Source organism: Sus scrofa, chromosome 14 (genome assembly GCF_054392235.1).
Source record: "Sus scrofa isolate SSC_HxYL_T2T_F1_AM1 chromosome 14, Sscrofa_HxYL_maternal_Yorkshire_Landrace_v2.0, whole genome shotgun sequence".
Taxonomy (NCBI): domain Eukaryota; kingdom Metazoa; phylum Chordata; class Mammalia; order Artiodactyla; family Suidae; genus Sus; species Sus scrofa.
The window spans coordinates 37,872,726-37,899,298 of NC_139396.1; the positions used below are offsets into that span (position 1 = coordinate 37,872,726).

Genomic DNA, 26,573 nt, shown 5'->3' on the forward strand with positions numbered 1-26,573 from the left:
AATAATATAGAAGAGTATCTTTATGACTTTGAAGGTACTAGATAGTAAGGAACTATTAAGTCACAAAAATGACCAGCCATAAAAGAAAAGATTGGTATATTTCTCCACATTAAAAGATATATATATATATTCATTCTACCCATTTGTCTACACAGCAGCATTCACTGGAAAATCTATCCATATCTCCTTCTTCTATGGAATTACCTTTGTCATAAATCAAGTTTTTATACATAGGTCTGCTTCTGAACTCTATTCTTTCCATTATTCTTTTTGTCTATCCTTGAGCAAATCCCACTTTATCTTAATTAGAAAGCTTTATAAAAGTCTGATAACCTAGAAGTATAAAACTTCCACCTTATTTTTATTTCTTCAAGACAGTCTTGGTTATTCTTGGTCCTCTTCATTTCCTTATAAATTATGAAATCAATCAGCTTAAGTTCCAGAAAAAGAAAAACAAAACAACAAAAAGACTTTTGCATATTTTTGGTGACCTTTCATAGAAAGCATACATTAACCTGGTAGAGGGCAGACATCTTTACAATATTGAGCTTTCTAATCCATAAACATGATATGTTTTCTATTCATTTCGATTTTCTGTCTCTTAATAGACTTTTGTCATTTTGCAGAAATTTTGCATATCTTGTGAGATTTATTTACGTGTACGTTATATTTCTGATGCTGTTAGTGGTGTCTTTTTAATATTTCATTTTCTTCTTTTTATTGCCAGTGTATAGAAATTAAGCTGAGTCTTTCAAAGTAATTTTTAAATCCAGCAAACTTTCCCATTCATAAAATTTCCTATTCATGGAGTTCCCTTTGTGGCTCAGCAGTTATCGAACCTGACTAGGATCCATGGGTATGCGGGTTCAATCCCTGGCTTCACTCAGCAGGTTAAGGATCCTGTATTACTGTGGCTGTGGTATAGGCCAGCAGCTGTAGCTCTGACTGGACCCCTAGCCTGGGAACTTCCAAATGCTTCAGGTGCAGCCCTTAAAAAAAAAAAATCCTATTCATAGTAATTTATCTGCATATTCATTTGGACTGTCAACTGTACTTTGCAAAGACTGAGTTTTCTTCCTTCATTTCTAATTCACAAACTTTTCTTTCTTGCCCTACTACTCATCTAGGGCTCAGAATAATATTGAAAAGAAGTTGTCAGCAGTCATTCTAGTTGTGTTCCCAGTCTCAAAAGAAAGAATTTTAATGTTTCACCACTAGGAATTTTGATACCAATTCTTTGTTTCATCTAAACCTTTATACTATTCATTTGCTCCTAATATTTTCTTTGGGGGGGGGGCAGAGGGCCCGCACCCATGGCATATGGAGGTTCCCAGGCTAAGGGTCTAAACAGAGCTACAGCTGCCAGCCTACGCCACAGGCACAGCAATGCCAGATCCAAGCCATGTCTGTGACCTACACCACAGCTCATGGCAACGCTGGATCCTTAACCCACTGAGCAAGGCCAGGGATCAAACCTGCAACCTCATGCATGGTTCCTAGTTGGATTCGTGCCACAACGGGAACTCCATTTGCTCATATTTCCTTATGTTTTTCATGTATACAAGAGCTGAAGTGCTGTCTTCCTTTTCATTTTTGTTATCAGTTATTTGTCTTCTCTCTTGATCTATTTCACCAGGGTGTTTTATCAATTTCATTAGACTTTTCAAAGGACTGATTTTAATTTTAGTTCATAGTTCCTATGGTATTTTTTTCTATTGCAGTGTTCTTAGTTTCTTCTACTTTATTTTACTGTTCTTACTAATTTCTTTACCAATATGTGCATTAAAAGCTACGTTTCCCTATGAATACTATTTTGCCTCCATCCCACTTGGCAAAATATTATCTGAATTCCTTCATGATTATTTTTCATGCAGGTTAGTTAGTTAGTAATTTCCAAACATAAACAGGTGGTCCGGTATCTCAAAATACTCTAAAATTTAATGTGGTTTGCTTTTAAACCAAGAATATGGTTGTCTTCAAAATATTCGGTATGTGCTTAAAAACACTTTATATTCTGCCCTTAGGTCAGTGTTCTATTTGTGTCCACTGGACACTATTAAATGGGCTAATCACTTTTATGTATCCTTACAGACTTGTTTTGTATTCTTGTTCTGTTAATTACTAAGTTAAAATATCCCATTTAGCTTGTAGATTTCCCTTTTTTAGTTCTGTTAATTTTTGTTTTACATGTTAAGACCCTATTATTTACACAAACTAAAAACTGCTATATAAACCCAGAACTGAAGATTTTAACATTCCGTATTGACCTTAATCTCTGTAAAAATTTTAGCCTTAAATTCTATTTTGTCTGGTTGCTATCAATGTAGTTACCTCACCTGTCTTTTACTTAGCATTTTTGCATGATATATTTTCAGCCATTCTGTATCTTGATGTCTTACATGCGATTCTGGAATACTTGGTTTTCTATGTTTTCTTTTTTAATCTAGCCTGATAATATATGTGTTTTAACTAGGGCATTTAGTCTATTTATAGTTATGTAATTACTACTATTTTTAATATATTTAAACCCAAATATATAAATCTTTCACCTTTGTGTTTTGTAATTGTTGTGCTTACTCTGCTCTTTTTACCCTTCTCTTTTCCTTTCTTTTTTTATAGTTCCATTTCACCCTCAGTAGTTTGGAAACTATACACTTTTCTCCCATTCTTTTGACCCTAAAGAATCTTTACCTTTTTGGTCCAGTATTAATATTTCTTTGCTTTCTTTCCAGAAAATGCGAAGTTTCTTTGAGAGTTATCTGTCTTTCTTTTTTTTTTTTTTCTGGTTTCTCTTAAAAGTTTTTCTCTGCCTTTGATTTTCTATAGTATCACTTAAAGTAAAATGCCTTTTATTTTTTAAAATCCTACTTGTACTTCCATTGAGCTTCTTAAATTATAGATTAACATCTTTAATAAATTTTCAGAGAATTTCAGCCATTATCTCTTCACATATCATCTGGGCTCTTACTCCCTTATTTATTTCTGGGACTCTAATTAGATATATCCTAGGCTATTCCACTTTATACTCCGTGTCTCCTGCTCTATCTTCAATATTTTTACTTTTAATTTCGTCTCCCCTTCCCTCATTTGGGATGTTTCTTTTAACCTATCTTCCAGTGATTCATTCTCTTTAGATGTGCCTAATCTGCTCTAAACTTTACCCATAGTTTTTGGACTTTTAGTTATTCTATTTTCTAGTTTTGTCATTCCTGTTTGGTTATTTTTCAAATCTTAAATGTCACTTTTTATGGTTTCCAGTTCTTTTCCCATGAACACAACAAGCATAGTGGTTTAAAGATTATGTTTGTTATTAAGTCTGTTTCTGTTGGTGCTGGTTAATTTTTGATTCTTCTTTCATCCCATTACCATTGTTTTTTTAAATATTCATTTTATTTGAAAAATTAATTTTGGAAATAATTTGAAACATTGGATCATGTTCTGTTCTTCCAGAGAGGAATTTCATTTCCTTCTTTCAGGTCCCTAAGGGTGCCAGTAGCCCTGAACCTATGCTTGAGGATTTCTGAGCCAAACAGTGATTCTATTCCATATCCTCACTTTTAGACTATGTTTCTTGGGGTTCTGTCACAGAGTGGGGGGATGTTTCACTAAGGGTGACCTTATTATGTATTAGACTCCAAGCCTAGACCCAAGGGACTACCAAAAATGCTCAGCTTTTCTCTCACCTCCTTTCTTAAATTGTCTGGTTATGACTAGTATTGTTTATATTAAAACAACATCTGCATTCTAATACTGTTCAGAGTGTAACATCATAGCCAGCATAGCACTGCTGCTTCCACCACAGTTTTCCTCTCACCAGAATGTGAGGCATACAAAAAGCAGATGTAGTTCCCAGGTAGTGCTGGAGCTTGCTCTACAAATGCAAAACTGTTTGTGGCTATCAAGATGGAATGGTATTAATCTCCTAAAGTAAGCTGAACATAGTTTTAAATCCACAGGATCAACACCAGAATTCTTGGGACGGAGTCCCTGTCATGGTGCAGCAGAAACGAATCTGATTAGGAACCTTGAGGGTGTGGGTTCGATCCCTGACCTTGCTCAGTGGGTTAAGGATCTGGCATTGCCATGAGCCGTGGTGTAGGTTGAAGACACAGCTTGGATCTGGTGTTGCTGTGGCGTAGGCCGGTTGCTACAGCTCTGATTCAGCCCCTAGCCTGGGAACCTCCATATGCTGTGGGTGCAGCCCTAAAGAGGACAAAAAGACAAAAAAAAAAAAAAAAAAAAAGAGAGAGAGAGAGAGAGAGAATTCTTGGGACATCTCCTCATCCATAATCCCACTGGATCATGATAACATCCAATAAGATTCTCTCAAACATTCCCACATAATGCTCTAATTGCCTGGGTTCAGGAGAAACATTTTATTAGCAATTCATTTTTTAGCATATCAAAATAAAATGCTGCTTCTACTTCTTTCAGAACCTCTTTTGCTTAAAACTTAATTTATCTGAACTGTAGGCCTTAAATGATTTTCCATTAAATTACTTTGTGACATTATCTTCTAGACATAGCCTTAATGTTATAGTAGGTATGAAAAATCTATATAATTGGCTTGAATTAGGCTGGTGATAACTAGAACATTCTCGTTCATTATCTAAAGCCAATAATCATAGTACTTCCAGAGAATTTTTTCATTTCTTTTGAGAACATGGGAGAAAAATAAATTATATCATCATTCTATGAGAACATGGGAGTCTGTTAAGTTCTGAAACTTTTCATTCCTTCTCCTGAAATCTATCCAGAACAACAAGAAGAAAAAAAATAAGGTCACAGAAAATGAATTTTCAGCAAACAGCTGACTAACAAAACCCCAACACTCCAAAATTACAGTCAATGCTGTAGTCAGCAACTGAGACCATAAGCACTGTGCAGCAAATCTATGTAGGAATTCAAGAGGACATTCTGGGAAAGAACTGAGATTGATTAGGGTCTAAACACTAAAGAGAGAGAAAGATACGAAGTGCCTAATCAGAGATAGTAGATCTTAGAAACCACCAGTAATAACTTTCTAAAAGTGATCATATTATTTTGTAAGGCAAAGCCTGGGTCTCTGCAGTGTGTGAATAAATCAGGAAGTTGAGAACTATACGTAGAAGCTTTTCAGAGCCTGGTTAGGTACCTGGAGGCACAGGAAGCATGACTTCACAGAGTTGCTGTATTTTAAGGAAATACTTTTTTTTTTTTTTTTTTTTTTTTTGCTATAGCAACGGAGGAAAGAGCCCATGAGAACTAATTCTATAAAGCTCTCCGGGTCCTTCTCTTCACCTCCTAATAATAACAGAGGATTTAATTTTGAGGACCATGAAAGTTATATGCACAATACCTACTCAAAAATACAGTAAGAAAACTGTGAAAGAGAGTAGCACAACTCTATTGGAAGATGGAAATTTACCAGGTAATTGTTACCACAAAACAAATGTAGGGAGTTCCTGTTGTGGTGTAGTGGAAATGAATCTGACTAGTACCCATGAGGATGTAGTTTTGATCCCTGGCTTTGCTCAGTGGGTTAGAGATCCCGCGTTGCCGTGAGCCGCATTGTAGGTCGCAGACATAGCTTGGATCCTATGTTGCTGTAGCTGTGATATAAGCTGGCAGCTGTAGCTCTGATTCGAGAGCGGCCCTAAAAAAAGCTGGGGGGGGGGGATAAAAGGGTTAATTTATAACTCAACATTTCAACATGAATTTGAAAAACCTAATGAAATAATCTTAGCTATGAATTTAAATCACAAAGAAATAATAAATACATTTAAGACTCAGGTAGCAGGGATCCACACCATGGATTATTAATGCCTACTTTGTATAAGAATGTAATCAGAAAATTGATTATTTTGACATTTTGGGGATGTGCAGTAAAGAATTAAACTTACTGGTCTGGTCTTTGCCCTTGTGTCCTGAGATGTGATCTCTAGGAAGAATGGCTTTGTTTAGCTGGGGGCCTTGGGCCACATGATATCCTCTCTACCTCAGGGGCTAGAGACTAAAGCTCGGCCATGAGCCCTGTCACCCAGGTCTACATAACTGAGCCCCAATAAAAACTCTGGAAACCGAGGCTCAGATAAGCTTTCCTAATTGGCAATATTCTGTGTATCATTCACATTGTTTCTCAGAAAGTAATGCTGCCCATGACTCCACTGGGAAAGGACAATTAGAAGCTGCATGCTGGACTTTTCTGGACTCTGACCTCTGCACCAATTCCTTTGGCTGATTTTAATCTTATCCCTTTACTGTAATAAACCATAATTGTGAGTATAACTGCTTTCAAGTGAGTTCTCTGCATCCTTCAAATATATTATCAAACCTAGCAGCAGTCCCTGAACTCTGAAGCTGGTGTCAGAAGTGAGGGTGGTCTCTTACGGACTGCTTCCTTAACTTTGCTGGAAATTTTTGCAATTTTGCCGGAAATTATATAATGAGATTCTTAAGTCATGCCTACCAACAGAGTGTATTTTGTGTTTGTTCACAACAGACTCCTATGAGAGAATATGTGGACTATTTGTATGTTTCTGTGAGTTTTGTTTGTTTTGTTTGCTTTTTAGGGCTGCACTGCGGCATATGGACGTTCCCAGGCTAGGGGTTGAATTGGAGCTGCGGCTGCCAGCCTGCACCACAGCCACAGCAACTCAGGATCCAAGCCACAGATCATGGCAATGCTGGATCCTCAACCCACTAAGCGAGGCTAGGGATTGAACCCGCATCCTCATGGATACTAGTTGGATTCATGATGGGGATTCCTGTTTCTGTGAGTTTTTGATTGTAATACAAATAGTTCTTGCTACATTTATCTTAATGCTGTGTTGCCTTTAATGTGGAATCTATACCTGGTTCATAAAAGGCTTGTTCTTCTGTTTAAAAAAGAATGAGGGTGAATTAATTAGATACTGTTCTGATAAGAAAAAGACAAAATAAAGTACTTTTGTCTTTTTTGGCCATTGGTCCCTAAGAATCACAATTTCAGTCCAACTAAAGAAAATGTCACTCCTATACCTGGCAACAGTGCCTTTATGATATGACTATAATGAGGAATTAACATTCTTCAATCACTTTTCTATTCATATCCTAGGTTCTGTCCTTTAGCCATTTTCAATATTTTCAATTCCCTTGAAAAACTTCCTTCTTATCTGCTTGGCAAAACTCAACTCTGGTTCAACCCAGGCTTAGTGTCCGCCTTCCTCTACAGTGTGTCATCGCAGGTCCTCCTGCCTATCCCTGGCAAGTGTTGAACTGTCATTCTCAAGAGTACTGAAATGTGTCTGACCTCCCATTCCACCATCTATCTCCTCATTTTCACCCAAAGACCTGCTATTTAATAGGAAAATTGATACTAACATTCAGAAATTTGTTAGTTGTGCTTACCAACAAAAACAAATCTGCGTTCTCACAAATCTTGGCCTCTTTGGTGCTAGAGAGAAGAATCGTTTCATTTGTACCCTAGGTTTCATTACCTCTCATCTCTCTAAGTTTTTTATTCCATTACTTATCTTCCCCTCCATCCAACATCTTCAGTCCTTTCCTACAACCTGCAAGTTGCTCAAATTTCTTTCATGTTAAAACAAACACCCTATACAAGAGGCCCTTTAGGTATTTATCTAAGTGCTCTCATTCCCTTAATAGTCAAGGTCCTTAGAAGTAGCGTGTGCACTTATATCTGGTTTATTCCTCTCATTACATCCTATGCTTGAAATGCTTCTCCCGTCCAACAACCCCATTGTTTCCCTTCACATACAGGATAAAATCTGAGCCCTTCAAAAGTTGGCCCCTGCCTCGTCTATTGCCTCTTTCTACCATACCACTTCTCACCTGGTACTCTACACATCTGCATAACTGAGCCACCCAGAACACACCCCACTGTTGAAAGCATCTGTGTTTAACACAGGCTAATTTCCTTCTTCAGCAGCTGTCATCCTTTTCTTTTATACCATCCACTCTATTCATCCTGTAAGCACAACACTGGAATCATTTTATCTCTGAAACCATCCTCTTAGAAATTTGATGGAACCAAGAAAATAGTTCCAGTACTCCTCATCTGAGTCTTCATTCAATTTATAAATAAGACGGAAAAATGGGGCTGGTAGAGAGCCACAGGATCCCATGGATCCCTTAGAAACTGCATCTCAGTAGTTCCCTGATCCTGATTCCTCTTGGGGAATCATTCTAGTCTGCCCCCTTGAGATCTTGTCTTTCTTCTGTTAGATTTCTTCAGGCCACAATCATTTTTCTGATCTAATAACAATGATGATGCTTCCCCATTTCTTAAAGCTTTAAGAACATTTAGATCCAATTGTATCTCCATTTCTCTTTTATATCTGTTTATCCTGGACTTCAAGATCTCATTTTTCCATTTCGCATCTTCCTAGTTTGTTCCCCCAGAAGCTCTCTCTCTCCAAAAGTTTAGGTATTCTCATAAGGAAATCCCTTTCTCCAGTGCAATTAGCCTATTTTCCCTTATTTTGTCTCTATACTATTATTACTGTTCAGAAAACAAGACTGAAGCATACTTTTCAAGCCACCTTAGCTTCTCCTTGACTTCCTAAGAACACTTGTGTTCCTAGAGACACTATTCCAAGCACAATCTTTTAAATTGCATTTTTAATCTTTGGATTTGTAATAATTTTTCTTTTCTTTTTTCTTTCTCTCTCTCTCTCTCTCTCTTTTTTTTTTTTTTTTTGTCTTTTTTTCTTTTTAGGGCTGCAGTTGCGGCATATGGAGGTTCCCAGGCTAGGGGTCCAATCAGAGCTGTTGCTGCTGGCCTACGCCAGAGCCAAAGCAATGCCAGATCCAAGCCACATCTGTGACCTATACCACAGCTCACAGCAACGCCGAATCCTTAACCCACTGAGGGAGGCCAGGGATCGAACCTGCAACCTTATGGTTCCTAGTCAGATTCGTTTCCACTGTGCCATGACGGGAACTCCAGATTTGTAATAATTTCATTGAGCTGTTTCTCTAACACAAAAAGATAGCAGTCTTTAGGATAAGAACTCTCATTGTACTTATTAATAAGTCCTCTTCCGTTCTATATGTGATACAGTTTGGCTACAGTATGATAGATAAAGCCATGTTTAAAACAAATGGAATCAAACAGTTAAAAGTTAGCCTAATAGGTAGTGAGTAATGTTTAAGAGCCTGTGAACTTAATAATTATTAAATCAGAACTCAGAAATGGATTATTATTCTTGAGTCACATGTATACTCCTGGACCCCTTAACTGTGGGCAGGGAACCAGGTCATGTTGTGATTTAAGTGCTTTCATTGCAACTATTTGGATTCAGTGAAGCAGCAATTTGTAGAAAGATAGTGTTCAGACAGGCTTGGAAGTATTTACATTGCTTTCTTTGGGTTTCATTTTTTGACTAGCAGTTAATTAAACCATCTTTTTGATTTATATTTAAACTGATAAATTGTCTCATGTATCCCATTTCATACTTGGGAAACTGAACCTATGATCTGATTTATACTGATTGAATTTCAGCACACCTTTGCAGCCTATTGAAATTTTGTACTGGTATGCACCCCAGTCTCTAAGTTCTGATTTAATAATTGTTAAGTTCATACTAATTTTAAAATTAAGATTATTTTGAGATCAGAGAATGGTAAGCAAGTCTCTCCTTGAAAGCCTGAGTTCTAAAAGGTAAAGCTTTGGCTGTGTGGGTAGTCATGTCTCCACCATTGGGGCAGCAGAGGAATCTGCTCTATAGAAGATCACCAGATGAGAGATGGAGAAAGAAACTTCTGTCTAAATGTGGATTCCTTGGGTGAGTTGGGGCTGTGGTCAGCTCCATTCCTCCTCTCTCAGCATCATTCTATTCTAACAACCTAATAGAACACAGTAAATCCTTTTTTTCACACAAGATAATTAAGTTTCTCAGACTTACAGATTTGGAGAATGGACTTGTGGTGGTGGAGGGGAGAAGAGGGGGGAAGAGGAGAGAGTGGAATGGACTGGGAGTTGGGGGATAGTAGATGCAAACTATTATATTTAGAATGGATAGGCAATGAGGTCCTACTGTATAACAGAGAGAACTGTGTCCAGTTTCTTAGCATAGACTATGATGGAAGGTAATATGAAAAAAAAAGTGTGTATATGTGTGACTGGATCACTTTCCTGTACAGCAGAGATTGGCACAGCATTGTAAATCAACTACACTTTGATTAAAAATACAAAAAAAGGAGTTCCCGTCATGGCGCAGTGGTTAACGAATCTGACTAGGAACCATGAGGTTGCGGGTTCGGTCCCTGCCCTTGTTCAGTGGGTTAACGATCCGGCGTTGCCGTGAGCTGTGGTGTAGGTTGCAGACGCGGCTCGGATCCCGTGTTGCTGTGGCTCTGGCGTAGGCCGGTGGCTACAGCTCCGATTCGACCCCTAGCCTGGGAACCTCCATATGCCGCGGGAGTGGCCCAAAGAAATAGCAAAAAAGACAAAACAAACAAACAAAAATACAAAAAAAGATTTAAAAGCCTGTGAAAAAGCCACATGAATCCAAGAGGTTAGTACTGAAGAGTCTCCTCTTTTGGCCCTGAAGGTAGACAAAAAAAAAAAAAAAAAAAAAAATGTGTATATATACACAATGGCTTAGCAGGTTAAGGATCTGGCATTGTCTGGCTTTAAATTGTCACTGCCAAGTCTGGTTAGATAGTGCGGACAGGCATATCTAAAACCTTCCCATCTATGGTTTGGGTCACTGCTGTGGCATGGGTTTGACCCCTGGCCCAGGAACTTCCACAGCCATGGGTGAGGCAAACAAACAAACAAACCAAAATGTACTGCTTAGATATTGCCACTCTATAATAATCTTGATATATGGTAGTGTGTCTTCCAGCTTCATTCTAGATTATCAGCTTTTCTTGGCCTGTTGCATTTCTAGATACATTTTAGAATTAGCTTGTCAAATTCTTTAAAACCTGATGAGAATTATATTGTGATTGCATTGAATCTACAAATCAATTTTGGATTTTTAAATAATATTTAAAATTTTACTTTATATTATACATCAGGCAGATAGTTAGGCATGAGCAGAGAAGGGTGGAATGGGGCCAGATGGCACATGGCAAACAGCAGTGTCCATGGTTGGACAGAGAAAAGCCAGGACCTCCAGACCAATAAGAAACCACACATTTTGGGGTGATAAGTGCCCTGGAGGCAGACAAAGAAAGGTAAGAAAGGATACAAATCTCCAGTGACTGAATGTAACTTGTTGCTCACTATGCCCTCATTATAATAAAATTAGTTATGCAGATAAGAAGTACCCATCATACACCAACACCATGACACTGCCAATAAAACCAAATAAGGACAAAAATTCTTCCTCCCTTCAGGAACGTGGAACTGGGATGAAAATTAAGGAATATGACCTCCAAACCCCAGCTTCCCAGTGAATATCCCACCCTTACAATTGGATGCCTCTTATAACCAGTGTGCCAAAAGAAACACAGGGCAGCTAGCTACTTGCCTCTCTGCCTGCTTCTCCTTGAGAGGTGTATTTCTCACTTAAATAAACCTAACTTTTCTTTTGAAAAAAAAAAAAATTTACTGGTGTTCCCATTGTGGCGCAGCAGAAACAAATCTGACTAGGAGTCATGAAGTTGCAGGTTCAATCCCTGGCCTCGTTCAGTGGGTAACAGGATCCAGCATTGCAATGAGCTGTGGTGTAGATCACAGATGCAACTCAGATCCCATATTGCTATGGCTGTGGTGTAGGCATCTATAGCTCTGATGTGACCCTTAGCCAGGAACCTCCATGTGCTGCAGGGGCAGCCCTCAAAAGCAAAAAAAAAAAAAAAAAAAAAAAAAAAAAAAAAAAAAAAAATTAATTTATATTATACATTACGGATTACATTTGTTTCTCTTTCCAGTTCTTTTACTTTTGTGGGGAGAAGAAGGGAATGCTTTGTTACATTGGCCAAGATCTCCAATACATGACTGAGTACAAGTGTGAGAGCGGATCTTCTTGGGTGTTTATTTTTCTGACGAAATAAGAAGGCTGAAGGAAGATGTCTACTGGTGATATTTCATGAGTGTCAGGGCTGGCACCTGTGATTTTGCCGACTTCCCTTCATGCTATTCAGAGTAGCATTCTCATGATTAACTTGAACCAGCAGCAATCTATCAATACCCTATTTATAATCAAGGTATTTTTCATATAAGAAGGAAAGGGAGAATGGTTATTGGGTCGGTGATTGATAGAGTTATCTGCAATGATCTAGATTTATTTATTTATTTATTTATTGTCTTTTTGCTATTTCTTTGGGCCGCTCCCGCGGCATATGGAGGTTCCCAGGCTAGGAGTGCAATCAGAGCTGTAGCTGCCAGCCTACGCCAGAGCCACAGCAACATGGGATCCGAGCCGCGTCTGCAACCTACACCACAGCTCACGGCAACGCCGGATCATTAACCCACTGAGCAAGGGCAGGGACCGAACCTGCAACCTCATGGTTCCTAGTCGGATTTGTTAACCACTGCGCCACGACGGGAACTCCTGCAATGGTCTAGATTTAGAGTAATAGAAGGAGAAATAGAATAAGACCACATTACTTAAAATTCTTGAAACATGAAAAATTCTTTCAGATGTTAGCAGAAATGAGTTACTGATCTAAATGATAGTTTAAAAATAATCCCACCTTTTGTAAACCTAAAAGCAATATGTTCAGGTATTAAATGACAAATTCATTCAATAAATATTTGAGCCTATGGCATATGAATAGCCATAGGTTCTAGGAGACACATACAACATGATACACATTCCTTACCTTCAAGAAACTTCTAAACACTAATTTTCTGTATTATACTTTCTACTTCATAAAACTTTTTCATAGGCATTATTTCCTTTGAAATCATAACAACTCGTGTAGAGGAAATGTTTATCTGATGAAGAAATTAAGTGCGGTAGACCCTGCAGATCTGCTTTTAACTCTCTGACCTTGACCACTTCAATTCCTCAGGCAGCCTTCCAGCTGCCGTATTTGCATCTTCAGCCCAGGACTTTCTACCAAGAATGGAAAGCAGCCCTGTCCCCATGGTCAGGACAGTTTGGAAATGCCTGAGAATGTTTGGGCACGCATCTCAGCAGCTCTTACCCAATGACCAACAGGATTTGTGGTATAGATACCCCAGCTCTCTTGCCCTGCAGGTAGGTAACTTTGAGGTGTGTGCTTCATACCATTTCCCAAAGCTTTCCTATGGGATCATGCTTCAGGCATTACCAGTGGTAGCTAGCTTGATAAGCAGCCCTTTATTTACTGCCTTCCCTTCTTTGTTTCACTTCCCCATCTCCTACAGGTGTTTCCTGAATCCTCTAGATAAACTACCTAAACTCAAATCCTCGTCTGGGGATATAGTGGGCATTTCCCCTAGGTTATTTCCCCAACACCACCCCTCAGCTAGGCGGCTTGGTTCAGTGGGTGGACACGTGATTCGAGCCAAGTCAGTTGGAATCCTTCCCAGGGAATTTTGTTCAATCCGAAATAAGGAGAAAGGAACACTCTTCCCCCTTTTCAGTTCTTTTCCCTCCCTATCACTGTATTTCCAGTAAAACAGTGCCTGGCACAAAATAAGAACTTGCTAAAAACTTGTGGAGTATTTAACGAATACAAGTCCTACAGTTTCCTTGCTGTCAATGGACATTTACAATCAGACATGAATTTTAAAATGCGTGAAATACTCTTGTTACTATATCCTGGGTGCCACAGCACAGTGTAGTAGTGCACGCACAGACTCGGGAACCGGCTGCTTGAGATTTAAGCTTTGCCACCTGCTAGTTGTTTGTACTGGTTATTGGTCTGCTGTCTCTCAGCTCCTTTCTCCTCCTTCTACTCTCTCCTCAGGGTTGCCAGGATTCTGGAACCCTAAAAGACACACCCAGACTCACCTGCCAGTAGGTCTCCAGTGGGGTTCTGCTGATGGGAGATCAGTAGGCAGGAGGAGGATGGACAGCACTCTTTCTTTGGATGCCCACAGCCTTGGAAGCGCCACCCTCCTCTACTCTGGCTCTAGGAACAAGTACCCCCTGAAGGTTGCTGACTTCCTGCAAAGGAGCCAGCAGAGTTCTAATAATGCAACAGTTAAGTTCTCCAAACCTCAGAAGCACACATTTGTGGGTTTGGGATAACACTACTTTCCCTTTTGTTTCCCCAGGGCAGTGTTGCTGAGTTTTCTTGCTACCCTCTGGACAGCAATACTCTTTTTGCTCCTCCAGCCCCTTCTGTAAGGATTGCCTCAGTAATAGAGGTAATAACATTCCCTCTGAAACACCCAAAGTGGTTTTTCTTTTTCTGATTGGATACTGACTGGATACTGTGACCTCAAGCAAGTAACAGTCTTTGCCTGTGACCTCCTCTGTAAAATGAAGATAACAGTAGTATTTCCATCTCACTGGCATTACTAGGGGGATGAAATAATTTTAGAGCACTTAGAACAGTGGCTGGCACAAAGCAGACGCTATAGTTTGTTAAGTGATATTGGCTATTGTATTCTGTTGTTAAATACATATGGCATTAGCCATAAATTTTATGAAATCTAACGCCCTCTGCATACACCTGTCACTTTGTGCAACCTGCCCCATGATCCTCCCTTATCGTTATTGCTTGTTACTATCACCTCCCTACCTGTATGCTCCATCTCCTCCTTTGCTCATTCATCTCTTCTGTCATAAATTAGCATGCATGTTTTCAGTGTCTTTTTCTCTCACTTACTTTAGACATAATACAGACCTTTTAGAGGCCCGTGAGTTTAAAGATTTATGAAGCAATTGTACCTTAGGATGCAGCAGTGGTGAGAGGGATGTGTGGGCTGGGAAGCAGCACTGGCACTGGAAGACTGGCATTGGAACCTGAAAGTGAATTCAGACTCTTGAAAATAAGATGCCAGGGACCTTGTATAGGAGAAAGGATTGAGAAATTCAGATTCTTTTGGTTAAATCTTATCCATCTTAAGGCTATTTTACATTTGTATCAAGTTATTTGACTTCTGCTTTTTATTTTGAGAATAGACTTGCTTTCAATTTCCTACTCAGCAGGGAGAGCAGATTCGGAATCTAGGTTACACGCACTCCATTTCCAAGATCCTTGAGACCACCCACCTCTGCCCTCCCCCCGCAACGAAAACAAAAAAACGAGGGAATGTGATAGGCACAGAGGTTACTGAACAGACAGAATACCGCTGTGTCTGTTCAAAGGTGGGGTCATTGTCCAGAGAACTGGTTACAGAAATTCCTAAAATTACAGTTTTCCACAAAGTAAGATCACTTCAATTTTTACTATCCTCTTAACTTGCAGGTGTCCTATGAGGCACAGAATAAATTCTTTATTATTATTATTGATTAGTCCAATCTTCAACTATGCATAGTACATTTTTTTTTTTTTTTGTCTTTTTGCCATTTCTTGGGCGGCTCTCGTGGCATATGGAGGTTCCCAGGCTAGGCGTCCAATTGGAGCTGTAGCCACCAGCCTACGCCAGAGCCACAGTAACATGGGATCCGAGCCGAGTCTGCGACCTACACCTCAGCTCACGGCAACACCGCATCCTTAACCCACTGAGCAAGGCCAGGGATCGAACCCGCAACCTCATGGTTCCTAGTCGGATTCGTTAACCACTGTGCCACGACAGGAACTCCTTCAGATGTACTTTTAAAAATATGCATCTAAATTTAGTCTAGATTTCTAATTAGACTAAAAAACGCAGGAGTTCCTGTCATGGCGCAGTGGTTAACGAATCTGACTAGGAACCATGAGGTTGCCGGTTCGATCCCTGCCCTTGCTCAGTGGGTTAAGGATCGGGCGTTGCCCTGAGCTGTGGTGTAGGTAGCAGATGCAGCTCGGATCCAGCATTTCTGTGGCGCTGGCATAGGCCAGCGGATGCAGCTCTGTTTGGATCCCTAGCCTGGGAACCTCCATATGCCACGGGAGCCGCCCAAGAAATGGCAAAAAGACAAAAAGACAAAAAAAAAAAAAAAAAAAAAAGTACATCTGAAAATGTCATTGTTTGCAAACATACTGTTAAATACCATCACTAAGTATAACAACAGAATTATTTGGGGGTAAAGTTGAAATATGTCACCTTTATGAGTATTTACACCAGAACTTACAATTTTTAGTCATTACCAAACTTAAAATTTCATTGGCTAGATATAAGATCAGCATAGAATTAACAAACACCTACAAAAAATGGACAAAAATTATTTTATTTTCCTATTGTATGAAAGCAATACTCAGCTAAACATGGGCTAAATTAAAAATGCTATTATGCAATTCAATAGCTGCTCTCTTAATTACTATTTTCTAAAACAGAATAGTATTCACTTCCTCCTAAATGATCCCTCTATTTTCACACTGTACTCGGTGGCTCTCACTGTTAAAGTTTAAACTGTTCTTGACTAGTCTGAATTCAGTGCTCTGCAAGTAGAAAAATAAGTCACTGGCCTTAAAAAAAAAAACAATACTGAGGTATAATTTACGTATCATAAATTTACTCATTGTAAGTGTACAGTTTAATGATTTTTAGATAATTTATGCAGTTGTGCAACCATCACCATAATCCAGTTTCAGAACATTTCCATCACCTTAAAAAGTTGTTTTCACAAAGATAGTGTCTTTGTGCTATCAGCCCAGTTCCCACGTCCAGCCCCAGGGCAACTACTCTTCTGCTTTATGTGTCTGTACATATATTTGCTTTTTCCAGAAATTTCATCATCGATGGAATCATACAATCTGTTGTCTTCTGTGTCTGGCTTGACTTAGCATAATGTTTTTAAGGGTTCATTCATGTTATAGCTTCTAGCAATGTTTATTCCTTTTTCCCCTCAATTCCTGTTTATTGATAAATAGTATTCCAGTGTATGGATAAACATTTTTGTTTATTCAGTCATCAGTTAGTGGACACTGGGATTATTTCTGGTTTTTGGCTATTACAAGTAAAGCTGCTATAAACATTCACATACAAGTTATTTTTGTGGACACGGTTTTCCTTTCTTGTGGGTAGGTCCCACAAGTGGGCCTGCTTGGTAAATATGTGCTTAAATCTTGCGAGACCGCCAAACTGTTTTCTGTAATGACCATACTATTTTATGTTCCCACTGGTGATAGAGGATTGTTCCAATTTTTCCACATTTTCACCAACACTTGCTATTTTCTGTCTTTTTAATTACAGCCATGTATAGTGGTATCTTACTGTGGTTTTAATTTGTACTTCCCTAATGATTACTAGTGTTAAACATATTTTGATATGCTTAGTAGCCATTAGTCATTGGCTTTTTAGTACAGACTTATTTAAGACCTGGGATTCTATATATAGGAAGATAATTTTTGCATATATATATATACACACACATACATATGTAACTAGCACCCCAAAGTACAGCATGCCAGGCATATTACAGCTTAACACAAATTATTACTTTTATTATTTTCTGAACAAAAGACCCTCAGAATTGAACTCCATTTGTTTTTCCTATCTCGTTGGTCTACTTCCTTGTGTTATAAAAACCCACATGACACTTTGTTTTAAACAAATAATACTTTAAAAATTTACATAATTTCTCTTGCCTGTGTTCTTTTCCTCCTCCTGAGGATTTAGGATCATTTTCCTTAAGGAGGACTGCAGGCAATAAATTCTCAGCTTATTTTGTCTGAAAACGTCTTTATTTTGCCTTAATTCTTGAAAGCTTTTTCCCTGGATATAGAACTTAAAGTGAGTAGTCTTCTTTTTCCTTTAGTAATTTAAAGATGTCATTTTATGGTCTTCTGGATTTCATAGTTCTGTTGAAAAGTCAGCATTCAGAATTATTGTTGCTTTTTAAAATCTACTGTCTTTTTCCTCTGGTTCCTAAGACATTTCTGTCTTAAATTTTCACATTTTTTATTACTAGGATGTGTTCCAGATGATCTTTCCTGTATTAGGCAGAACAAACCCCTCTAATAGGTAGAAGGATAAAGGGTTGATTATCTTAGTCCATGAGGGACTGAGCTGGTACATATCCAGGATGTGTTGTAAAGTCTTAATAAGGCCCAGTTCACATCTGGCTCACTTCTGTTCCTCAGACATTGTCATGTGGGCTTTTGACTGAAGTCTTGGTGGTCTCTGTCTCCTTAACCCTGAAAGACTGTGGAAGATTCATTTGTGTTTCTTCCGGTGGACATCTAATTCATAATGATTCACAAAAATAAGTGATTTTTTGGAGTTCCCATTGTGGCTCAGCAGTAATGAACCCAACTAGTGTCCATGAGGACGTGGGTTCAATCCCTGGCCCCACTCAGTGGGTTTAGGGTCTGGCGTTGCTGTGGCTGTGGTGTAGGCCAGCAGCTGCAACTCCCCAGTTCGACCCCTTACTTGGGAACTTCCATATGTCTCAGGTGCGGCCCTAAAAAGACAAAAAATAATAACAGTACATAACAGTAGTATCATTTTTCATTGAAAATGCTAGCAATAGAACAAGAGGTTTTTGTTTTTTCTTAACATGCATTTTCATTTCTTCAAAAATTCACTGTTGAGCTACACCACTAAGTTGACTCTCTGAAGAGTACAGTTAAGCCTCAGAACCAGTGGTCTCCTCACAAGTGGATGTGCCCATGTGACAACACTTTAGATGCTTACCCTTCTCTCACTACCTTTAAAACAACTTGAAAATATTAAACTCCAATATAAGATTCATCTTTCAGAAACTAAGATGTGTGCAGAGTAATTAATGGTGTTCAGTTTTTTACATTAACTATGCAACGTAAGAGAATAATTATTTTATATACAACTTACCTTATGAAAAGCATACTTGATTTTTGCTAACTATATGAGTTAATCAATAAATAGTAATACTGATTGAGAACTTATTTACTGCTTTGTATACGTGAGGGGCGGTTACAAAACTATATTTTCTTTCCTTTGAGATTTTCCCAGTCTGACTTGATTAGATTATGAAAAACACAAATTTTTTAGGATAAATGACTGAACAAATGGTAGCAGAACCCAGATCATTTCTAAACAATTCTGCCAGGTTGACATTGCTGTAGATAAATTCCAGCTTACCAACAGAAAAGCTTTTTATACTTATAGGATAGGCAACCTATTTTGGAAACAGCTTTGATCTTAGCTCACATTTATTCCTAAATATTTATGTTGTTATGTTTTGTGAGATGCTGAACTCAGGCAAAGTTTGGCAAATAAAGTGATATACTTGTATCATCTAGGGGGAAAACCCCTGGTGAGATCATTTTACTAGAAAACTAATGACTGAGCAATAATATATAATGTAAGTTTTATTCTATGTAGTTTATTAAATTTGAGTTTATTACATCAAATACTGTTCTGAAATAATTAGGCTCACACTTACTGGTGCTTATAACCAAAGGAATTCCTAGAAACAAGTTATTTATCATTTAAATTTTAATTATAATCTTTTGACCACCTAACAACTGCAAAAATTAAGATATTTCTTCACATCATGATCACATATTCACAGTTACAGAATCATACAACTTAGAGATTATCCACAAACATCATTTTAAATCAATAGAAAGCCTAGAGATGTTATGTGTATTATTCAAAATCTCAGCCCTTGTATTTTAATTCACACATTTTTTTAATGAAAAGCACAAATTCTTTTCTCTGTATCATCTTTTAAGAAGATGCTGTATTCTAAAAAAAGTAAATTTGGAAAATTTATTTTAGAACATATGAAATTTCATTTATGACTTCATTGTACATGTCAATGTTACTTTTAGGGAAGTACGGAAGGAAAATGAAGTCTTGGAATGGAGGATAAAAGTAGATTATAGAAATGTCTTCCTGTTCTCTGCTGTGATGAGATAAAGAATGGAAATTGGTATCAGAGGGGTTGGCTCCTTCTGTAGGTTGTTAAGAGAAGGATCTATTCCAGGCCTTTCTCCCTAGCTGGTAGATGGCCATCTTCTCCCCTTGTCTTTTCATATCATGTCTGTCTCTGTGGCCAAACCCACAGTTTTTACGAGGAAATCAATCATATTGGATTAGGGGCTCACCCAGGTATGATCTCACCTTATCTAATTACATGTGCATTGACCCTATTCTCATATAAAATCAGTTACAATTGTGCTATAAAAGCACAGAGAAATCCAAGTTGAAAAAATAAACCATACCATATTATTCAAATAGCAATAGAGATCACTAACGCATTATTTTCCAATTTACTTTTAAATTCAGTGGTATTAGGTACACGCACCACGTCGTGCAACTAACATCCATTTCCGTTTTCAAAAACCTAGTTTTTATCAGTAAATCTAGATAAACAGCTGCTGGAACTGAGGTTCTGCTGAGCATGAGGACTGTATACAAACCAAATAGGAGCACACAGTTTAACAAATGCCAGCGAATTTACGGAGGAAAGAGAGAATATTTAAAATCTGTTGAAACCAACTGTTTCTTAACAAACGGGCCAACAGAAAAAATAAGCCTCAAAACTAAATGCAACACAGAAATAGCATGTCAGTCACCATGGTCCTACCCCGGGAAAGGCGGCTTGTGAGCTTTGAAGCGAAAAGTTAAGGTCGCTGGGCCGCGCTCTCACCAGACGCAGAAAGGAAGGTTCTTAACCTGGGCGGGGAGGAGTCTGTGAAGCGCCGCGGCCGCAGTTTGGCGCGTAAATGCTTCAGAGGGCGGGCAGCTTTCAAGGCCTTCCCGGGTGTCTCCGAGGGATCTCCGACACGGAAAAGGTTTTAAAAACGACCGCGTGGCAGAGACAAAACAGTGACCATCGCGGGGACAGCGAAACGGCCTAAGGCGGCGAGGAATGGAGGATGTCGCAGGGATCGGAGTCGGGGCAGCAACCGGGTGGGGATGGGAGGGATAGCCCAGCCCGAGGGTCACCGCCCAGGATCCGGCCCGGATGGAGGGGTGGAGCCAGGGGGATGCTTCCCACCCCTCCCGGCCCCGCCCTGCTCACCCCCGGCTAGACGCCGAGACAAAGTGGGGAATGAGGGGCCAAGTGTGGACTCCACGGGCGATTGGCCCCCTTGGGGGCGGGAACGGCTCCCCCACCCCTCCCAGGGTCTCGCCACCTGTCTTCCTCCGGTCCTACCCCAGCCTCAGCGACCGCCGGCGGGGCTGGTCGTCCGCCGCAGCGCAGGCTCCTCGGCCTCCCCATGTTATTCTCTGGACGGGGCAGGGACCACCACTCCGGGAGCCGGGACTGCGGCCGCTCTGGGGCGGGGGACCGACGGGACGCACCTCCCCGGCTACCTCAGCGTCAGCTAACCGAGCGGTGCCGGCTGGGTAGAGTAGACCCCGCGCTTTGAGACTCAGTATTTTTAAATCTGGCGGGGCTTCCCCGGCGGGCCAACCACGCCCCCCGCCTCCTGCCACAGCCAGTCAGCGCCAGGCCCGCCATTTTTCAAACCCTTTTCCGGCCGCCAATCAGGATCGGGCAGCACATTCCTCCCCCGACCGGTTCTAACGGGTCTGGGAGTTAACGACCCGGGCGACCCACCGAACCTGCTAGGCTGCGGCCGTGGGGACGGGCCTGGCGACACGTCGACCAATCGGAGGCCGCCGGGGCTAGGGGGCGGGGCCTCCTGGAGTTTGAATAATCCCCAGAGCCAATCGGAGCGTCGGGGGCGTGGCCTGCGGACCGGCTCGTCAAGTTGCCGTGGCGCGGAGCAGTCTGCAAAACAAGAGGCGGAGGATTGCGTTAGCGACAAACCAGTTCACGCCGGAGCCGCAGGTAGGCAGCGTCGCGGTCGGACCCGGCCGCTGCGCGGGAGCCTGAGGAGAAGCTACCACCAGGCAAGAGACCCCTCCGGGCCCCGGTGAGTGGCCGGCCGTCCCCCTTCCCTCCCGGACGGCCCGGACGCCGCAGCTGTCGGGGCTGGCCCCGCGGGCGGGATCTGGGTGCGGTCCGGAGGGCCGCGCTGTGGAGGCGGGAAGCCCGGCCGCCCGTTCGGGCGTGTTTTGAACGCGGGGTCCGAGGCGGCAGGTGGGAATGGGGCTCGCGGCGTGGAAGCCAGAGCTTTCCTGTCAGGGCGGAGGGGCCTCGCGGGGCGTCGCGGCCCGGGCCGAGGGGCGGGGGGCCTTTGGGCGGGAAGCTGCCCCGCCCGGCCTCCCGCCAGCGCCCGGCCGCGCTCTCCCGCCAGGTGGACGCGTCGTCGCCGGCGCCGCAGCACCATGGGGAAGGGCGACCCCAACAAGCCGCGGGGCAAGATGTCCTCGTACGCCTTCTTCGTGCAGACCTGCCGGGAGGAGCACAAGAAGAAACACCCCGATTCCTCGGTCAACTTCGCCGAGTTCTCCAAGAAGTGCTCCGAGCGATGGAAGGTGGGCGCGGGCCCCCACCCGGCTCCCGGGCTCCGTGCACGGGCAGGTGGCGGTGACTCGCTTCGGTGTTTATAGTCGTGTGTTTTTCCTGCCCTTTTCATGCCCACAGACTATGTCTGCCAAGGAAAAGTCCAAGTTTGAAGATATGGCAAAAAGTGACAAAGCTCGCTATGACCGGGAGATGAAAAATTACGTCCCTCCCAAGGGTGACAAGAAGGGCAAGAAAAAAGATCCCAATGCTCCCAAAAGGCCTCCGTGAGTTTATTTTAAAACCGACAGAATTACTCCCTTGCTCTTTCATTCAGTGTATTAAACCTCTGTTCCTTCCTTTTAGATCTGCCTTCTTCCTGTTTTGCTCTGAACATCGCCCAAAGATCAAAAGTGAACACCCTGGCTTATCCATTGGGGATACTGCAAAGAAATTGGGTGAAATGTGGTCTGAGCAGTCAGCCAAAGATAAACAACCGTATGAACAGAAAGCAGCTAAGCTAAAGGAAAAATATGAAAAGGTATGTTGTCTTAATTTTTTCCAGGCAAGTTTGAAATAAAGTAGGTATTTTCTAAATGAGTATGATAGAAATAGGTAGAAACTGTACACACATAGTTTGGTTATCAGCTTTGTTTTGAAAAGGTCTAATGAGAATTGTATGCTTAAGCAGCATAAACTAACTGAAACCTTTCTTTTTGGACTGAAACCAATGTTTGTAGCACTGGTAGATTGCTGCATTCAAGACTCCACTTGTAGTATAGGTATGTAGTTAAGAGTGTGGAGGACCAAACAAAAGTATTGTTTTATGTGGATGTATCTAAAAAGAGAAGTTAGGGAAGGAGCTGGCTGTGTGAGGTAAACAGGTAAGGGTAGTGAAAGTACTGATATCAGTGTAATACACCCCCATTATTTTACATCATTAGCTTTCTAAGGCCCAGAGGGAATGCTCTCAAAATCAAATTTTAGACAGTCATCAGGGTTATTGGTCAATGATCTTAGATTGTTTACAACTTAGTGGTTTTCACGGTTGAGTAATGATACCGGATGCTGATTTTATTGCATTTTTTTTTTTTTTTGACAATATTTCAGGATATTGCTGCATACCGTGCCAAGGGTAAGGGTGAAGCAGGAAAGAAGGGCCCTGGCAGGCCAACAGGCTCTAAGAAGAAGAATGAACCAGAAGATGAGGAGGAAGAGGAAGAGGAGGAAGAAGATGAAGACGAGGAGGAAGAAGATGAAGATGAGGAATAAATGGCTATCCTGTAATGTTGTGTGTGGAGTGTGTGTGTGTGCTCAGGCAATTATTTTGCTAAGAATGTGAATTCAAGTGCAGCTCAATATTAGCTTCAGTATAAAAACTGTACAGATTTTTGTATAGCTAATAAGATTCTTTGTAGAGAAAATACTTTTTTTAAAAGTGCAGGTTGCAGCTTTTTGAGGGGCTACTACATACAGTTAGATTTTAAAGCTTCTGATGTTGAATGTTTCTAAATATTTAATGGTTTCTTTAATTTCTTGTGTATGGTAACAGCAAACTCGTAGAAATAAGTATCAATAGCAAATTTTGGGTTTTCTAGAATGTTGCATTTTGTTTTTTAAAAAAATTTTGTAATAAAATTATGTATATTATTTCTATTGTCTTTGTCTTGTATGCTTACTTTTTATTTTAAGAAGATGGTCTGGAACCATGTCAACTTTTTAAATCACTCTGCCTAATAGTTCTTAGACATGGTTGACTTAGGAAAATACTTGGTTAAAACATGCCCATTTTATTCATATTTACAGAGTGTTTTTTGAAAATCAGATCTGGAATTTAAAAAACTTGAAAAATTTATGCAGTTTTATAAAATGAGTAAGTTTTGTTCTTGACATTTACATGTTAACTTATTAACTAATTTGTCTTTTGGGGGTTGTTAGCTCACATTTTATCTTAGAGAAACTTTCTTTTTAATACAGGTAGAGGAGCTAATACAGTGAATCCATACCTAAAACAGACTTTTAAAAACAGTAGCAACAGGGTTACCTTTTCTGTTGATAAACTGGTGGAATACTAGAGTGAATTTTGAGTTAAATCTTAAAAATGAGTGTGGACTTATTAAGCCTAGAGTTCTTGGTAAGCAACCCAGGAAAGCTTTTGAGATGGTTATTATCTTTCATGATTGTAGTTCGATGAAATTTTATTAGGATTTCTAATTAGAGAGGAAGACAGTTAAGAAATGCTCATTTAAGGAAGCTGTTGCTTACATTTGAATTTAGATAACTATGTTGAATAGTTAACAGGTTATTAGTGAAAGTTGGCCATCTGTTGGCTAAAAGTATACAGAAGAAAGCTGTTTGTTGATAGTTGTACAGTTAAACCTGACAATCTTGGTTACCTATCAAGTTTTAAAATAGCAGCCAAAATTCTCATTACCAGCTATGGGAACCTTGGCTGCTTATCTTATGTCATATTTGGGATAAATACCTTAGAAGAATTATTTCTTACACAGGAAATACTAGCCAAAGTTGTTAAATAGAAGGCAAGTATTAGCATAACTCCCAGAGCAAATGGACTAAAGTAAAATCTTCAAACCTCTTAATGATTGCCCTCCGCTAATCATATCTCAGTGGTTATTTTGGGGCTTTTGCTGATCATAAAATGAAATCTAGTTGTATATGTTTTAAAACTATTTACTGGTGTTACATGACTTGATGCTAAAAAGTTGTGGGTAAAGTGTTTGAGAGACATACTGGCCAGAGAGAGTAGGGTGTTCTATAAATATCTGTAAGCATAAATGGCCAGGATAAAGGGGATAGCCTTTATTTAGTTCAGTCCTTTTGTTGGATGGAAATGTGGGCTTAGGAGTTCTAAATCTCCCAAATTTTCAAGTGGAATTAGAATTCTAGATATTTAAAAAATGTGAAATCTGAGCTGTAAATACTGTCAGAGTACACATTTGGCTCACAGAAAACGTGTATGTGTAAGTTCCTATCCAGAGGTTACCACTTTGTCACTTCTATAAATTAGTGTAGGTAAATACAGGATTCTCAGTATTTACTTGAATTAGGGTAACAGTTAATGTATGCTTCCCAGCTAAGCACTACTTTCATAGTTTTCTGGAAACCCTTCTCCCTCTGGAAGCTCATCTAACTTATCCTGTTGTAAAGGTACCTATAAATATTTGTTTCTGAGATCTTAATGGAATGACATTGAGCTCCTGGGCCTTTTCTTGTCAGGACTTTGTGCAGACCTCTCAGCATCATCCTGGGAGTTTCCATATCTACAGAATAGTGGCTCAGGAGCTCATTTAAGTGTCACATTAAAAAAGGAAAACTGTTAAGTACTAACAAAAAGCTGAAATAGCATCAATTTTCAAAACTGGAAATGACCTTTATACCGATGAGTCCAGTCTCCTTTCTTCAGGAGTACATGGCAGTCAACATGGACAGTGACTTAGAGCAGCAGGTAAGAAAGTAAAACACTGTAATTCATTCACATTTGTGTGTTACTCTCTGATCTGCATTTCCTCAATACAGATAAATAAGCAAAAAAACATACACAAGGAAAAAAAGTTATGAAAAATTAGAGTGGGCTGATGAGTTTACACTGGGAATCACATCAGTCTGAATAGGAATGTTTCTTACCAGTTTGGTAATATCAGGCCTGCGAGTAACCTTTGTTTCCTTTTTTTTAAGCATTATATGAGGTGCTACATCTAAAACACTTACCCTGATTGCAAGAAACTGAACAATGAGTATTAGCTAAGCGTATGCATGCCAATATATATGTGTTAATGTAGTTGGTGTGATAAAGAGTACCAGATTCACTTCTGTGATTCTTGACAGTCTCGGTGGAGAGGAAAGCTAGTTACGTGGAAAACACTAGAAATTCCTCCTACAGGGTCTTGGGGATATTGAGTACTGGAGTTGTTTAATGTCTGAGACTCTAATACTAAATATGGGAATTTAGACAAGTTACATAACTTCTTTTTTTAAGAAAATTGAAGTATAGATGATTTACAGTAATGCTGTCAGTATCAGGTATATAGCGTAGTGATTCAGTTTTTTTCTGCAGATTACATTCCATTATAGGTTATACAGGGTATATTCCCCATGCTTTACAGTAAATCCTTGTTTATTATTTTTTTGTGTAGTAGTTTATTAATCCCAGAGCCCTAATTTGTCTCCTTTCTTATCCTTTTGTAACCACGTTAGCCTCTTATTTAAATATGTATTATTTACATACATATGTATGTATGTGACTTTATGTTTCAGTTGCTTTTGATTTTATAAAAAGTATTTGCTGGATGAAATCTTGTGGGAATT

General features: G+C 40.0%; 2 protein-coding genes across 4 annotated transcripts; one reads left to right on the plus strand and one right to left on the minus strand.

The window, feature by feature from the left end:
• Positions 1-4,361: 4,361 nt before the first annotated feature.
• On the minus strand, positions 4,362-21,113 carry LOC106507243 (uncharacterized). Its single transcript, XM_084997471.1, has 5 exons — positions 21,008-21,113; positions 20,564-20,904; positions 14,763-14,837; positions 13,878-14,033; positions 4,362-5,645 (listed from the first exon to the last, which is right to left on the minus strand). The coding sequence occupies exons 1-4, from the start codon at positions 21,111-21,113 to the stop codon at positions 13,917-13,919; spliced, it is 639 nt and encodes a 212-aa protein (XP_084853597.1). The 3' UTR covers positions 4,362-5,645; positions 13,878-13,916.
• Positions 21,114-21,661: 548 nt separating this feature from the next.
• HMGB2 (high mobility group box 2) lies at positions 21,662-26,560 on the plus strand. Of its 3 annotated transcripts, none has more exons than XM_021072104.2 (5): positions 21,662-21,751; positions 22,099-22,279; positions 22,389-22,534; positions 22,614-22,788; positions 23,358-26,560. In XM_021072104.2, exons 2-5 carry the CDS (start codon positions 22,130-22,132, stop codon positions 23,517-23,519), a joined length of 633 nt encoding a protein of 210 aa, XP_020927763.2. In that variant the 5' UTR covers positions 21,662-21,751; positions 22,099-22,129; the 3' UTR covers positions 23,520-26,560. The 3 variants fall into 3 exon arrangements, with proteins under 3 accessions (XP_020927763.2, XP_020927764.2, NP_999228.1); XM_021072105.2 differs by having other exon boundaries at positions 21,662-21,689; NM_214063.1 differs by having other exon boundaries at positions 21,663-21,774; positions 23,358-23,896.
• The last annotated feature ends 13 nt before the right edge of the window (positions 26,561-26,573 follow it).